General features: G+C 45.0%; 1 protein-coding gene across 1 annotated transcript in view; it reads left to right on the top strand.

Annotated features, from left to right (window-relative positions):
- Positions 1-359: 359 nt before the first annotated feature.
- Positions 360-16,362, top strand: part of klhl5 (kelch-like family member 5) — an 82,714-nt gene continuing 66,711 nt past the window's right edge. The window contains 2 exon segments of the mRNA XM_084319031.1: positions 360-998; positions 15,875-16,063. Of these exon segments, the coding sequence (XP_084175157.1) occupies positions 400-998; positions 15,875-16,063 (788 nt within the window). The 5' untranslated portion in view covers positions 360-399.

Genomic DNA, 16,362 nt, shown 5'->3' with positions numbered 1-16,362 from the left:
CAATGTATCACTTGGCCTTGTTGTGGTAAATGTTCCAGTTTGGTTTGTGCGTAAAGGCATTTGGCACTGGGGATCTTTCTCCTCACTCTCTTCCTTTCTGCACAGTGAATTATCATATGAAATCAGAGTATAGTAGTGTACGAGGGAGGGACGTGACTAGTGGTCTGTCTCGTTCTCTCTCTCTCTCTCTCTCTCTCTCTCTCTCTCTCTCTCTCTCTCTCTCTCTCTCTCTCTCTCTCTCTCTCTCTCCCCCCTCTCCAACATAGCCAACCCGCTCCCTCTAGTCTCAGAAGGCGTGCGCGGTTGCCAAGAGAGACGCGCGTGCAGCTTACAGTACAGTAACACCTCACGGTAGAAGGCACGGGCTCCCCCGCCATTTCTCCCGTCTCGAGACCTGGAATGTCGAGCAGCGGCTCGAGCTCCTCCTCGAAGAAGGAGTTCGACGTAAAACAGATCCTCAGGATCCGATGGAGGTGGTTTGGCCACCCCGCGGTCCCCCCGCCTCCTCACTCCCCGCCGTTAGGAGGTCACTTTGCCGGCGACGACAGCCCCGGAGGAGACGGACCCTCAGTTAGTGGCTGTTGCAGCGCAAATTCCAACAGCGTAAATGCCAGTACGGGGAGTCGGAGTCACATCAGTCTAGTGGCCAGCGGCAGCGCCGGGTCGAACCTGTGTAACAGCAGCAACAACAACAGAAAGTTTCTAGATTCGGTGGGGAGTCGTGGTGCTCTGGAGGCAGAGGCAGCGACAACGGGAGGTGCCTGCCCCCGCTCCTTCAGCCAGCCCGAGTGTAGGAGCTCCGTGGCGCTGCTGTCGTGGGTCGCGCTTCCGTCTCTCCCTCACTCTCGCCCGGTAATGAACATGGAGCCCCCCGTTGAGGGCTCGGTGGCCCAGGCGCAACCGGAGCCGTCCGTTTCTGGGACCGGCGGGGAGGAGGTCGGGGCGGCGGGCGCAGAGGAGAATAACAACCAAGCTGACACCGACTCCAGCTCGTGCAGGTATATAGGATGGGATGATGAGAGAAATGACATTGAGTCCAAGTCTTTGATACTATTTGAATGCACGGAGCTATAGCGCTATACTCTGGCATACTTGAAATGACAAAATGCCGTCAGAACCGGCCAGGTTAACCTTGGACCGTTTTTTTTAAACGCAATATTAAACCCACTCCATCACTTTTTCTCAAGACAGCTGAAAATAAAAGAAGGCTGAATGAATTAGTTATTAGTTAGTTTAAAATACAGCATAATTTGATGATGAACTATCAGAGACTATGGTACTACTAGGTTATTATGTCTGGTTAAAGGGAATCGTATCTTATCTCAACGTATCTTATGTTCAGTCACAGATGAGCAGACACAGAGACAGAGAGAGACATGCACAGAGATATACTGAGACGGAGCAGATGGATTGGATACAGAGACAGAAATAGAGAGACATGGACAGAGATATACAGTTGTATGAGACAGAGCAGACGGACACAGAGACAGAAACAGGGAGACATCATGGACAGAGATATATTGAGACAGATCAGAAAGATGGAAACGGACACCTCTCAAGGGACAGAGATATACGTACAGTAAATGAACAGAAACAGATAGATCAACATACAGAGGGATATAGAGGTAGACGGACAGACTATATACTGAGTGAGAATAGAAGGATAATGATGGTTGTGTTCCTCCGGGGCAATACAAGCTCTACTGATCTTCCTTTCAACCTCATTATGAGGCTTCACTAACTATGGCCTACTGGAAAACACACACGCACGCACACACACACACACACACACACACACACACACACACACACACACACACACACACACCTACAATCTTGTGGCTATGGGATTCAGTCATATTAAATATATGTGTCTTTAAGCTGTAAGCTCAGCCATGTGTGTACATACAATAGTACAGTCTGTTAGTCCTCTGTTATTGTCACTGTCTGGTTCTTCAGGGCTCTCACTGGAAACTTGGTATTGCATACATATAAACCTACCCATACCTTAACACTACAACCCTGACCTCATTGGACACCAACACAGTTTCATCAGAAAACGTAAATAAAGTACTACTCGACCACAGGAAAAAAGGTACACAATGTATCAGCAAAAGTCCAAAACCAACACAGCGACCAGGAGACGAACCAACAATGATAGCGGTCGCTGGCTAGTGCTTCACCACTAGACTAACCCACCAACCCTGATACAAACACAGCATTACTATGATGGTTCTTTTAAGATATAAAGTTAGGGATTAAGGTTAGGGTTCAACGGTTATGGTTAGTTTAAGGTTAGGGTTTGGGCGAGGCTATTGGAAAAGTGTAATTTCATATATTATGTACACATTGTACATTTTTGTAAATACTAATAGGTCAATATATTACTTATGACTATAACATAACAATATACCTTTTTCCTGTGGTCGATTAGTACTTTATTTACATATGTTAAGCGGGCTGCGGACGCGGTGGTGCATAAGATACCAAGCGTTTAGTCATGAGTCCTGTTCTTTAGCCCCTTAGTCACTGGCCTGTGTGTATACAGGCTGCCAGGCTAACTCTATTCATAATCTCATGTCAAAAATGTGATTTAGTCATCAGACAAGAGAGAGAGAGAGAGAGAGAGAGAGAGAGAGAGAGAGAGAGAGATAGAGAGAGAGAGAGAGAGAGAGAGTGGTCGTTTGTGGCCAGATGATGCAACTGAAAGGTATCATGCACCATGCTCCCAAGGCACACATCAGTCAGACACACACACACACACACACACACACACACACACACACACACACACACACACACACACACACACACACACACACACACACACACACACACACACACACACACACTGTGAGAGCAAAGACAGTGTTATTGATCTGTTAATATGTTCTGCTCATTCAGTATTCAACATCTTTTAAGTGAGTGTGTTAAGAAGAGAGAGAGAGAAAGGAAGACTGTTGTGTGTGTATTTTAAGTAAAGGTCGATCGATACTGGATTTTCTGGGCTGATAGTGATATTATGGAGTAAAATATTCCGATATCCATATATCGGCTGATATTGATCACATGTATTAGGGGTGTAATGGTACACAGAAGCCACGGTTCAGTACGTACCTCGGTTTTGGGGTCACGGTTTTGTTTGGAGTTCAGTACAATAGAAAAAAATCTAAATAAATCCCAAATGCATAAGGTTAGGTTTCTTTTCATAAATTTTGAACAGACGGTAGTAGGGCTGGGCGATATATGGCCAAAAATGATATCACGATATCGATAACGATATCATATCACTCGATATCTATAATTATCGATATTGTTATAAGTAGTGCTGTCAGGCGATGAAAAAAATGTATCTAATTAATTACAGGATTTGTAATTAATTAATCACATTTTAATCGCATAACCATTTTAGGCCTGATATTCTATATTCTATAATATTTCAAATGCATATGATGCATATTTCCGCCTCTAACAGCCTGCAAACTACCTAACGCCTAGTTCTATCACTGGTTAAGCTTAGGCGACTCTTTCGAAGTTGGTTATGGTTAGAGTTTGGAATCAGGGCTGGTGTTCTATCGCCCTGCTCTAAGACAAACTCTAACCTTAACCAACTTCAAAAGAGTGCCTAAGCTTAACCAGTGATAGAAACAGGCGTCACACGATTGGCGCAGATGTCACATGACCAGAAACGTCAGTGGCCAATCAGATCGCGGAAAAATACAAGTTTGTTTGTAAAAGACTACACGCGTCCCCTCCGGTACACAAGAAGGCAGCCTGTCGCATCTTTTCACCGCAGCAGCTCGAACTCTCAGTGGCGAGGAGTAACGCGTGGGAGGCTCACGCTGCCCCCGCTACTTCCTGCTTCCGTCGCACCGGCGTCACCAAACCGACCTGTAGGAGTTGCTGTCCACAACGTCAAATCCCCACCCACCGGCTTTCCCACCCTCTAACACTTGCCAATTGTGTTAGTATGAACGACCGGCCAGCCGGTAGCAACGCAGAGAGCTGGGCTCGAACCCAGCGTCTCCTGCGTTATAGGCGAGCGCTTTGCCCACTGCGCCAATCAGCCGCTCTCTATTCTATATTCTAATGAGTGAAGTCACTGGTAAAGATCTGATGTCCTCTCTACTAACTTTAAACCACGTATTCTCTATTCTATGAAGCTAGCTATGAGATTCATGTGTAGACAGTGCTGCTGAGTCTATTGACAGGGTGAGTATTATGACTGAGTTATATGTAAACAATGACTGAGTATTATAATTGAGTTATATGTAAACAATAGAGTCGGAGCGCACTCTGCTAGACAAACTGTGATGACAGCATTTCTAAATTACCCCAAGAATTTTTCTCTGCATTATGTTCCGTAATCTTTTTTTATATCAGCAGACATATCAGCCAATATTTATGTCTGTGATAGCCTATAGGCCAATCTCGGCTGATTAAATCGTCAGACCGATTAATCGCTCTAATTTTAAGAGTGTGAGGAATATGTGTGTATTGTGATGCAAGACCTGATCTCCATATTGTATTCTCAACAATGATGGATCCCCTGCACCACTCGCAAAGGAAATTACTTTTCTTAATAGAAATACACACACACACACACACACACACACACACACACACACACACACACACACACACACACACACACACACACACACACACACACACACACACACACACACACACACACACACACACACACACACACACACACACACACACACACAGATACCAGCCTCATTTACAAAAGGTAAAAAGAAGATGCAGGAAGCTGAACATAGCTGTGTGTGTGTGTGTGTGTGTGTGTGTGTGTGTGTGTGTGTGTGTGTGTGTGTGTGTGTGTGTGTGTGTGTGTGTGTGTGTGTGTGTGTGTGTGTGTGTGTGTGTGTGTGTGTGTGTGTGTGTGTGTGTGTGTGTGTGTGTGTGTGTGTGTGTGTGTGTGTGTGTGTGTGTGTGTGTGTGTGTGTGTGTGTGTGTGTGGTGTGAGAGAGAGAGAGAACATGCACTCTTTCATGTGCATGCCCGTATTGAATCCAATCCAGCCTCGGAGTTGGCCTTGTTCATGTTAAGGTTACCATACCAACACAGTGATTACTTTCTGCGGTGTGTGTTTGTGTGTGCACCCCCCCTCCCTTATTCCTCCAATCTATTCAGCCTTCCCTCTGAATGTATATCCGGGCTTATATGGATGACATTCCGAGAGCAGCGGTGGCAGAATCCCAAATGAAATCCTGGAGAGGGTCTCAGTCAGAATCCCAAAGTGGCTGGAGGCTGCTTCCTCTGAACTCTGCTGCTCGCTACCCCCCCCCCCCCCCCTCTCTCTCTGGGTGCTCTCTGTATCTTTACCTCTCCTTAACCATTCATTTCTTTCTCCTTGAGTGTGTGATGAGTAGATGAGGGTCTAAGATGACCAGTGACTTATGTAGGAGGGTCTTATATTGACCAGTGACTTATGTATTAACATGTAGGAGGGTCTTATTGACCTACTTAAATAGGTGCTCAGTCGATGCTATAGTATAGTATATAGCATGCTATAGTCCGTAGTAAATATTTTCCCCCAATGAATGAAGGAGGTATGGCATGTACACATACCTTTTATGTCGTATGTGGCCTCCCCAGGATGTGTGTGAGTCACAAGGGCTTTCATGCAGTTTGTGGTTTTCATTGAGATTGATAGCATATACACAAGTTGTTTCCAATCAATCAGATGCCGGGGGCCGAAACGATGCCTGCACAGACTGTTACATCACCTGAGGCAACACCAGCAGATGCAGGCGGCTGAAGTACAAGGTGTGATAGTGAAGGACACAGCTGGTGACGCACACTCAATTGCAACAGCAAGACACAACCAGCAGACAGTAGCAAACACTGGTGTTGTTTTTCTGTGTTTGCTGTGTTAGTAGTGCAGGGCTGTACAGTGCGTACACGTACGGCATCGCATATTGCGCCAGAATTTAGCCTGTGCGTGTAGAGGAAAATATTTGGGGGCACTCTTGCAAGTACCGATTTCAACCCTTTCAATCGCATTTCACTCCTTTTTTTCGAGGAATTTAAACGTCACGAACTAATCTTGCTGGCCGTTTTTTATATCTCCTCCCTCTGTCTCTCTCCTCTGCCCGAGGAGCGGGGCTGTTAGTTACACTTACACACTAAAATGCTCACACTCACACATGCATACGGGGTACTTGACAGGTGCTGTCCGTGCTGAAGCAGAGCAGAGCTCATCATAGCGGAGAAAACGAAACTCGAAAAAAGCATGCATAGCGCGACCTGTGTTACACTGCTATCGTTAGATAGCGCGAGTCCTGACCCGTGTAACGTTAAGTAACTTGTATTCCGCGGGGAAAGACCGTTCATCACTGCATACAACTTGGTTTAATCCAAATATCCATTCAGAAACTTTGTATTATGAAATAATTCTGGGATGTCTGTCTGACTATTTCCCTATGCCTTGTTTGGTGCGAGTTCAGCTGACACTGTTGACACGCCCACTACGCAAAGCGTGCACTCTCTCACTCACACACACACACGCACACGCACGCACGCACGCACGCTATCTCTATTCTCTACTGAAGTATTGAACCGTTTTTAACAGCTGAGTATTGGGTGGGACATTCTGATTTAAGAACTTTCTAAATAAAATAGAAAGTCCCAAAATAGTTAATTTATCTGACTGCTTGTATTAATTGATCAAAAAGTAGCTATGTGGAGTAATATAGTTATATAAAAGAATAATAAAGCAATGTCGATTCTGTTCTTAATAAAAAAAAAAATCTTGCAAAATAATCAAAAAGAACCGATAAGAGTTTCGATAAAGTACCAAACCGTTAAGCAGTATCGATAAGAGTAGTAGTATCGATAAAATCATAACGATACCCATCCCTAATGAACACACTGTTATCAATGAAAGAAGAAATGTTTGCAGCTGTGGTAATACTTCAGTTGGTTCATTATAAAAGATACAAACCTGAAAACAAAAGCACTTAAATGTTAAATAAAAGGACCACAGTAATGAGGCAGGAGGAACATATTTTTTTGCACTATAATTGTACGATTTTTATTTCCGTCCCAGAGAGCGATAGTCCCCCCTCCCCACTCCCCCCGCTGGCCAGCTTCCACACTACAATCTCGTTTAGTTCCCGAAACAACGACAGTGGCACGAGACGCACGCCGCTTGACAGTGCTCTCTTGACTGAGGATGACCAGTTCCACAGGAATTTTTATTAAACATTCTGATATTGCCGCGGATCTTGTTCAGTGGAGCTTGTGCCTCTGTCATTAAACTGGTAAAAGAAATGCTTTTGAAATGTAAAATAATAGACCTAAAATGCTGATAATAAATCATATTCAGCCTATGGATTTCCTTTGTCCATAATGCACGTCGCGCGACACCTGTTTGAGCTGCGGGATGAGGCGCGCTTGTTTCTGACGGAGAATGCGTCCCAGCTCGCTGCCCACCTCTCCGATCCCGACTGGATAACAGGGCTAGCATATTTGTCTTGCATATTTGCTAAAATGAATGGACTAATCTGTCACTACAAGGTGTGACGACCCTGGCTCAAGGCACGCAACCTATGTGCAAAACCGACACCAAAACCCTGTGCTCTAACTCAAAATGCTACTATAGCAAGGAACTATTAATGTAAATGTAAACTAATGTACTAATGTAAACCCAACGGACACGGACTGGAAGAATGTGACAGCTCTCCCTCTAAGCACCGACTCTGCATGTGTGTTACTAGGGCTGGCTTTAAAGCTCCCAGCAGGTAACCAATCAGCACTAATTGGCTAATTGGCAGCCCTCACCTGCATGCCCCGTGACACAGGAGTAATCAGGCCTGCCTGCACAGTGACACAGGAGTGATCAGCTCCTGGTACATAACACAAGGTCAAAACACAACCATCCTGTCGCTCAATGATAAAATACAAGCACTGGTTTGTTAGTGTTAGGCAGGGCTGGTGTGTTAGTGTTAGGCAGGCAGGGCTGGTGTGTTAGTGTTAGGCAGGGCTGGTGTGTTAGTGTTAGGCAGGGCTGGTGTGTGTAGCTCATAGTCTTGCTCGTAAGCCAGCTCTCTTACCAGTTTATCTTTCTTTCCTTGTGCCGCCTCCGACACCTCTTAGCTGGGATGATGAGGCCTAACAAAATAAATTGTTTGGTTGCTGAACTTCCTGTTGGTTGTCAGTTAAGGCCATGGGTAGGTAGGGAATTTATTTAATTAGATTTTTTATTTAATTTTTTCCCACGGCGACTATGGATAGGGAATTCTATTTAATAAAATGTTTCACGACAACATGGATGCATGTACTCTGCCAGCATGTTTAATATCCATAATACTAAAGGTTAAAAATACAAAGACACTGTACTACAAAAGTACAATGTTAGTAGTATTAACTCATTCTGGGCCAACAGCGCCTCTGCTGATGGCCCTTCCGTGCCAACGCTATATCCAATGGAGAATAGGACTTATTTGCGAGTACTTAAAACATATAAAATATAATAGCAATAGATCTAAATAACACAGTGATCGTCAATGAGTTGCTTCCAGTCAACATGCACGAAACTGAAATTTTTTTCATACATAGATTTCCATTTTATACCGTGATGAATATCAATATATTTCTAGAGCGTTCTGTCTCATCTCAATAAACTCCAGCAAATCGAGCTTAAATGTATTTCCTTAGAAATCGTGCCATTGTCGTGGCGGTCAGGTGGCGTAACGGAGATTGCGTTCGTCACCAACCCCGGAGACGCTGGATTCGCCTGTTCACAGCTCCGGGGTTGTCACCAGCTTGGCTGGCCGTTCACACTAATACAATTGGCAGTATTAGAGGGTGGGAGAAGCTGGCGGGGTGGGTCCGGGTCGCCCCGACTCCTACAGTTCGGTCGGGGCGCCTGCTAAGCGCGGATAGGATCTAAGGGCGGTAGTGTGATCCTTCCACACGTTACACGCTCTCAGTGAGAGTCCGCGCTGCCAGGTGAAAAGAAGCGGTTGATTGGCTAGACGTGTGTCGGAGGAAGCACGTGATAGCCTCCACTCTCCCAGACCGACTGTGGGGGGTAAGTGCGCAGCGACCAGGAAGGGGATTGGGAATTGGCATAACGACTAACATTGGGATGGGAGAAAATCGGAGGAAAAATGTGGGGGAAAAAGATTAAAAAAAAAGAAAAAAAAAAACGTGCCATTGTCGCTTGATTTATAATATAATCGTTTTCAAATAAACGCTAGATTATCGATATTAGGGCTGTCCCCGACTAAGGATTTGGATGGTCGACTAGGATTGGCCAAAATTTGCCGTTAGTAGACTATTGGTCGACTTAAAAAAAAAAATATATATTATATATATATATATATATATATATATATATATATATAATATTTTTAAATTATTTTTTTTTTTTTTTTAATTTGTTATCATTCCATTTGGGCTGTGGGGGGTGCTTGATGTCTGAAGGAGTCGACTGAAGGCTTCTTGTCCTCTGCAAAAGCATGCAATTGGTCCATTGATGGATACATCTTGATATTTGTCTAGTCTAGTGTGTTCATTAGATGGGTGAAATCCTCTTTCAGTGCCTCTGTGCCATTTTCGTAGGCAGTTAACCTCTGGTATGCGTGCCATTAGCGTTAGCCACGCTTCTAGGCCTCTTTACTTTTGGAAAGAATGATAAAAAAAAAAAAAATTATTATATTCGACTAAGAGGTTGGCCAGTCGACTACGGCTCCTTTCGACCGATTAGTCGACTAATCGATTAATAGGAGTCAGCCGTAATCGATATTATATGTGTCCTTATGCACGAAGAGAAGTGGCGTCTGAAAAATCGCTTCTCCGTACTTTGGTCGGCGTGAACCTACACACACACACACACACACACACACACACACACACACACACACACACACACACACACACACACACACACACTCCGATGGCGGTGATGGGAACATCTGATTACCCCAAGATTTGTAACATAAAGGCCTTACCTCACATCTGATGTCATGCGAAAAGATTTATCCAATTCCTGATCGCCATTCCAAATATCGATCACGTCCATTGATCCAACGTTATAGTCCAAAGCACAATGATCCACGATACTCCCAGTGGGGGGGACTCAATGGAATAGTATCCAGCTGCATGCCCCGAGAAGTAAAACCTGGACCGGACTTATTTTTTTGATGCACAGTCCCAGCCAATCCAATCCAATGATGTGCAATACCATCCGGGAGACGATAGGCGGCGGTATTTGCCCTTTGCGAGCTCAGACCCATTCCCAATGATAACGTCAGGCTGGATGGATGAAAAATGAATGGATATCGCTAATAAAAAAAATAACGATTAAAACCCGACACGTGATTGGCACGGAAGCGATGGCGAGTTAACCCGACTATACTCGTGGTTGGCAATGAATGGGTTAAAAATGCCACCCCTAAATACTACTCACTAAATATCCTGACGTCAGAGAGCTGTGCAAATATTGTGAAATACTTGCTTTTTATATATTCTCATTATTGACATGGACTGCACTTTTTTTTCTTTTTCTTTTTTTTAAACTTTATTTTTTAGCGTTTATCGCTTTCCTGGTCAAGCATGACCGACAGTTGCAGGGTGAAACGGGAGAGAGAGCAGGGGGAGACATTCGGCAAATGACGGCGGGTCCGGGAATCGAACTCGGAGTCAACCAGATCCGTGACGCAGCACGGAGTCCCGCGCGAGCGCGGTAACATGGTGTGCTACTGGAGCACCCGGACTGCACTTTTTTACTAAGATTTAATAAAACTTATATATATATATATATTATATATATATATATATTTTTTTAAACTCATAAAATATATTTGGGTTGCACATAAATCGGCAGGGTCGGTCGGCAACCGGAGCCAAACAATTAATTTTGCATGGCCCTATAACTCCAGTGGAGTTAGAGTCCAGGGCCCTCATTTATCAATGGTGCGTACGCACAGATATGTGCGTAAACCGTGCGTACGATCATTTCTAAGCAAAGTGTGGGACTTATCAATTTGAACGTGTGCTTGAGATTGTGCGTATATCGATGCACAGCTCAGACCTTGCGTACATGGCGCCCAGCGGTAGAATATGAAGACTGCACATGAGACAGACTTGTAAAATAGCGACACCCATGAATAGCTTTTGGAATAGGTCTTTCTTTCTGAATGAATGCAGCATGGTTTATCTATAATAGCGTTATCGGAATACTACGGGGTGCGCTGACTGCGCTCCGCAGGGAGCTGTTTTCAGATAGGACAGTATATTTGCAGAGAGAACATAATATTAACTAGAGTCCGCTACCCGAGACACATTCTCCTTGATTTGTACCGCAACTTGGGTCCCAAATTGGAGCGTGGAACAAAACGCACAAATGCCATCCCCATGCACATTCAAGTCCTCTCCACCCTCGGGTCTTTGGCCACCGGCACGGTCCATCGTGATATTGGAGATGGATCGAGCAATAGACTGTTACTGTACCACCCATGTAGCTGTCAAAGCTCCATCACAAATTCAGTTATGTGAATAGAAAGGGATTCCAAAATGTTGCGATGTGCATTTTATTTGGCTGATACATGTCGTTGCTGGTGACCGGGAGGAAGGCACGCATTGTATTGAATTAAATTGTAATGTTATTACTGGGGTATCTGTAATTAAAATATCGCTTAAATGCAGGTGATCGGGGTTATCCACTGAAGCCATAGTTAATATGACTCTGACCAACCCAACGAACGACCCAACAGGAGTGCAATGCTCACACGTGAACAAGAGCCCTTTAGAGCGCAGTTGGCCTGCTTGTTTGGTACCGGGGGCAGACGCAGAACACCCACCTCCAAATGCGATTAAATATTGTTTAAAATAAAAAGCTAAATACTATTATTTTGTGTCATGTTTCCAAATAAGATTGGTCACAACGAAATGCTCTCTAGCTTCAATTTGTTGGTAGAATAGATGACCTCCGTTGAAACTTCACTGAGAGCGAGATTGATCAGTGATCACGGAGGACTCGCTCTCAGTGAAGTTTCAAGTCCACTTAGTCCATTATTCTACATTCCATGGGGGTGTTTCATTACCATATATGGTTAATTAGAGGCGGTTCTGTATGCAAATACTTAAAATCGTGTGCAGGTGTGCGTAGGACCTGTGTACGCACGTTTGATAAATCACGATTTTTCTGTGCGTAGAGACATTCTAAATTCCGTGCTTAGGAACAAAAATAGAACACTTTCTACGCATTATTGATAAATGAGGGCCCAGGCTTTCAGAGATGTAACACTGTCTGACACCCATATTAAGTAGTCTGGCTCGTTCGCAGTGTACACTCTACATGCACCTAGTGCTTGAACTAGTGAACTTAACACACGCAAAATTACAGAAACGCTGCTGTTTAACTGAGAGCACTGAGCTGCTGCCTACGTTCTAATGTTCCTCCTGCACTACAGCACTGTTGGCTCAATCGTTAATGAAGCTAAATAACAAATCGCTGAGGATGGGGTGTGTGTGTGTGTGTGTGCACATTCAGTGCAGGGGTGAACAAAAATCTGGCTGCAGTGCTGATCCACACACACACACACACACACACATGTGTCCATGTTAAATGGCTGCCAGGCTCAATTAAGGGGACTGGAAGGCGGCGGTCTCCCACTTCAAAGCCACCTCCTCTGGCAACGTTCAGCCACACCACTCCCCTACAAACACACACATACACACACACACACACACACACACACACACACACACACACACACACACACACACACACACACACACACACACACACACACACACACACACACACACACACGTGCATGCACATAGAACACACACACACACACACACACACACACACACACACACACACACACACACACACACACACACACACACACACACACACACACACACACACACACACACACACACACACACACACACACACACACACACACACACACACACACACACACACACACACACACACACACACACACACACACACACACACACACACACACACACACACACACACACGCTTAGAGACCAGGAGAAAAAAATGCAGAGGCCAAGATGGAAACAGGGATGGAGAAGGGAGGAGGGGAAGATGGATGAGATGTGTTGAAGATGAAGAATAGAAGAGGATAAGAGGAAGACTAACAGGGTAGAGTGGTTACACAGTGATGGATGAGATGTGTTGAGGATGAAGAATAGAAGAGGATAAGAGGAAGACTAACAGGGTAGAGTGGTTACACAGTGATCGATTGGTATCTCTGCTACAGAGGCCTATACCAACTCAGACACACTACAACTTTTTGTAGATGGAAAAATAGCAATACCTTGTCTTATAGGGACAGCTTGCTACCTTATAATTTCATGTTGCTGTAATTAACACAGGGGCTCCGTGTCCCCAATGACATCAATGGTGGCCATATTCAAACTAATTTAATAACTGTGAAACTAAATGAATGTGTGCTAAACAGTTTAGGGTTTTTGGATGTGCGTGACATTATGTGCAAAATAAGTCAGCATTGTTTTTTGCTGAAGTGCCCCTTTAACACTTTGAATGCCCAAACCGAGATTTCTCGGGTTTACCCCCGCGGGTTGAATGCCCATAACGAGAATATTCGTATATTTTTTTTATTAGCGTTCTGAATTCATATTGCATCAAGCGAGTCTACCGTTGGTAAATCAGCCACCTCAGGCGCTCAGATGTGAAAAAAGCGCCCCCTATCGTCTCCCAGATGGTAATTCACCCTTTTGGATTGGACTCAATGAAAATACATGAGAAAAAAAAACCCGGAATCCACGTTTTACTTCTCACGCATGTAACCGGCGCCGATCAGCTTCATGCTGGACCCTCAGCACAGCGTGGTTACTGTGTTTTACAGTATACGCGTGGGATCAATAAAAGGATTGATTTTTGGAATGGCGATCAGGAATTGGAATAATCCATTTGGATACCATCTGATCTCAGGTAAGGAATCTATTTTACCAGTCTTGGGATGATCAGACCCGTTTTCACGGAGATATAAGCTTTTCCCATATGTGTCCCCCAGGCTGTTTGACTGTGCGAGTGATCAGGAACTAGGATAATCGATTTTCAGCGTGCGGCACCAGCGTGCATGCGTACACATATACTATCGATAATCTAGCGTTTATTTGAAAACGATTCATAAATAGGCAGAAAAATTACAACGTTCTACAATATTACAGTACATCAGGGATTCTTTTTTTTTCTTGAAAACGAGGGCTTTTCAAAATGCTAGAAAACGGAAATGAACCGATAGAAAAACAATCCGCTTCGACAATGTTGACTGGAAAATTAGTCGGGCAGATTAGACACATAATTTAAAACATAGATTAGGCGATATTAACGTTAACATTGGAGTGGATGGTGGGCATTCAAGCACTAAATGAGCACCCCCTGCTGGGCACTGAAAGTGTTAATGTACCAGTGTTTCAAGCTCACCCTGGAGAAGGCCTGTGTGAAGGAATCTTATTCAGTGTAAATGGTGCATTTATATTCGACGGAGGGGCGGGAATCGAACCGGGAACCTTACAATTTACCAGACAACCGCTCTACCTCCTGAGCCACTGTAGCCCCTGGTACAAGACTGGTACATTTAATCTACTGGGAGCATCTTATTTAGTGTGAAACACTGGTACATCTACTGGGAGCATCTTATTCAGTGTGAAACACTGGTACATTAAATCTACTTATTCAGTGTGCCACATTTTTCCAATTTTGTCATGCATTGTGTGTGTGTGTTCTATTTGTACCGTATCTCCTGTTTTATCAGAGGTGTTTTTGGTCCAAACTAAGGTAGATTGTGTATTGTTATATACTAGACAGAGCCTCAATCAATATCCTGGGCTTTGGACACACACACACGCACGCACGCACGCACGCACGCACGCACGCACGCACGCACGCACGCACGCACGCACGCACGCACGCACACACACACACACACACACACACACACACACACACACACACACACACACACACACACACACACACACACACACACACACACACACACACACACACACACACACACACACACACACACACACACACACACACACACACATGCTAGCCATGCTGGCCAGTGGGTGAGAGAGAAGCCATACTTCACCATTTATCTTTGAGGCATTTCTCACGCACGCATGCACGACGCACATACACACACACACACATACACACACACACACACACACACACACACACACACACACACACACACACACACACACACACACACACACACACACACACCATTGGCTCAGTTCGAAGAGTAAGACATACAGTAACAGCCCTGGGCCCCAACTATTTCACTGGTGGTGAAATAGCAAATGTCGGAGCCATTCTGGCTCCAACCCCCTCCGTGTTCCCTTTCTGTCGGGGTAGATACAGTGCTCCTGGGAGCCGTCGGGGAGCAGAGTAAATGAGTGTGTGTGTCCTATGGGCCCGGCTCCCATAGCCTTTTAATTGGCAGCATCCCTTTAAAGTGGGCTATATTTATCTGGTCATTTACGCCTAGTAATTACACCATTAAAAAGGCTTTGTCCGCTGCTGGCGACACACAATAACCCTGTAGAGAGAGAGAGAGAGAGAGAGAGAGAGAGAGAGAGAGAGAGAGAGCGAGAGAGCGAGGGAGCGAGAGAGAGAGAGAGAGAGAGAGAGAGAGAGAGAGAGAGAGAGAGAGAATCGATGACACACCAAGTGCTTTGGAGTTCTGTCCACACACCTGTCATATAACCCTGTGTTGACAAGAGATCCTCAACACATGAACTCAAAACCTGTGTGTGTGTGTGTGTGTGTGTGTGTGTGTGTGTGTGTGTGTGTGTGTGTGTGTGCATGCAGGACATCACACAGCAGTGCCACGCTGTCCTCATGCGTGTCAATGGAGGCGTGTGTTTGTCCAGAGGACTGTGTGTTCATCTCTCGCTCCCACGCCGACCTGACCTTCAGGAAGATGGAGGGCTACCTGAGGAGCAGACAGCTGTGTGACGTCACCCTGGTGGCCGGGGACAGGAGGATACCTACACACAGGTAGTAGTAGTACACACACACACACACACACACACACACACACACACACACACACACACACACACACACACACACACACACACACACACACACACACACACACACACACACACACACACACACACACACACACACACACACACACACACACACACACACACACACACTTGTTTCACCCTGACCTTAACCATATGCCCAACCCTAAATCTAACCATAGCCTGACCCGTCAGACACATGGAATGTATGCAAGCTAACTCTCCATTGTGTCTGAATCTAAAGCGGCACATTGAAAAATAAAC

Source organism: Notolepis coatsorum (assembly GCF_963971535.1).
Source record: "Notolepis coatsorum genome assembly, chromosome: 7".
Lineage (NCBI taxonomy): Eukaryota > Metazoa > Chordata > Actinopteri > Aulopiformes > Paralepididae > Notolepis > Notolepis coatsorum.
The sequence above is the reverse complement of the archived record's forward strand: the minus strand, read 5'-3'. Positions and strand labels throughout refer to the sequence as shown.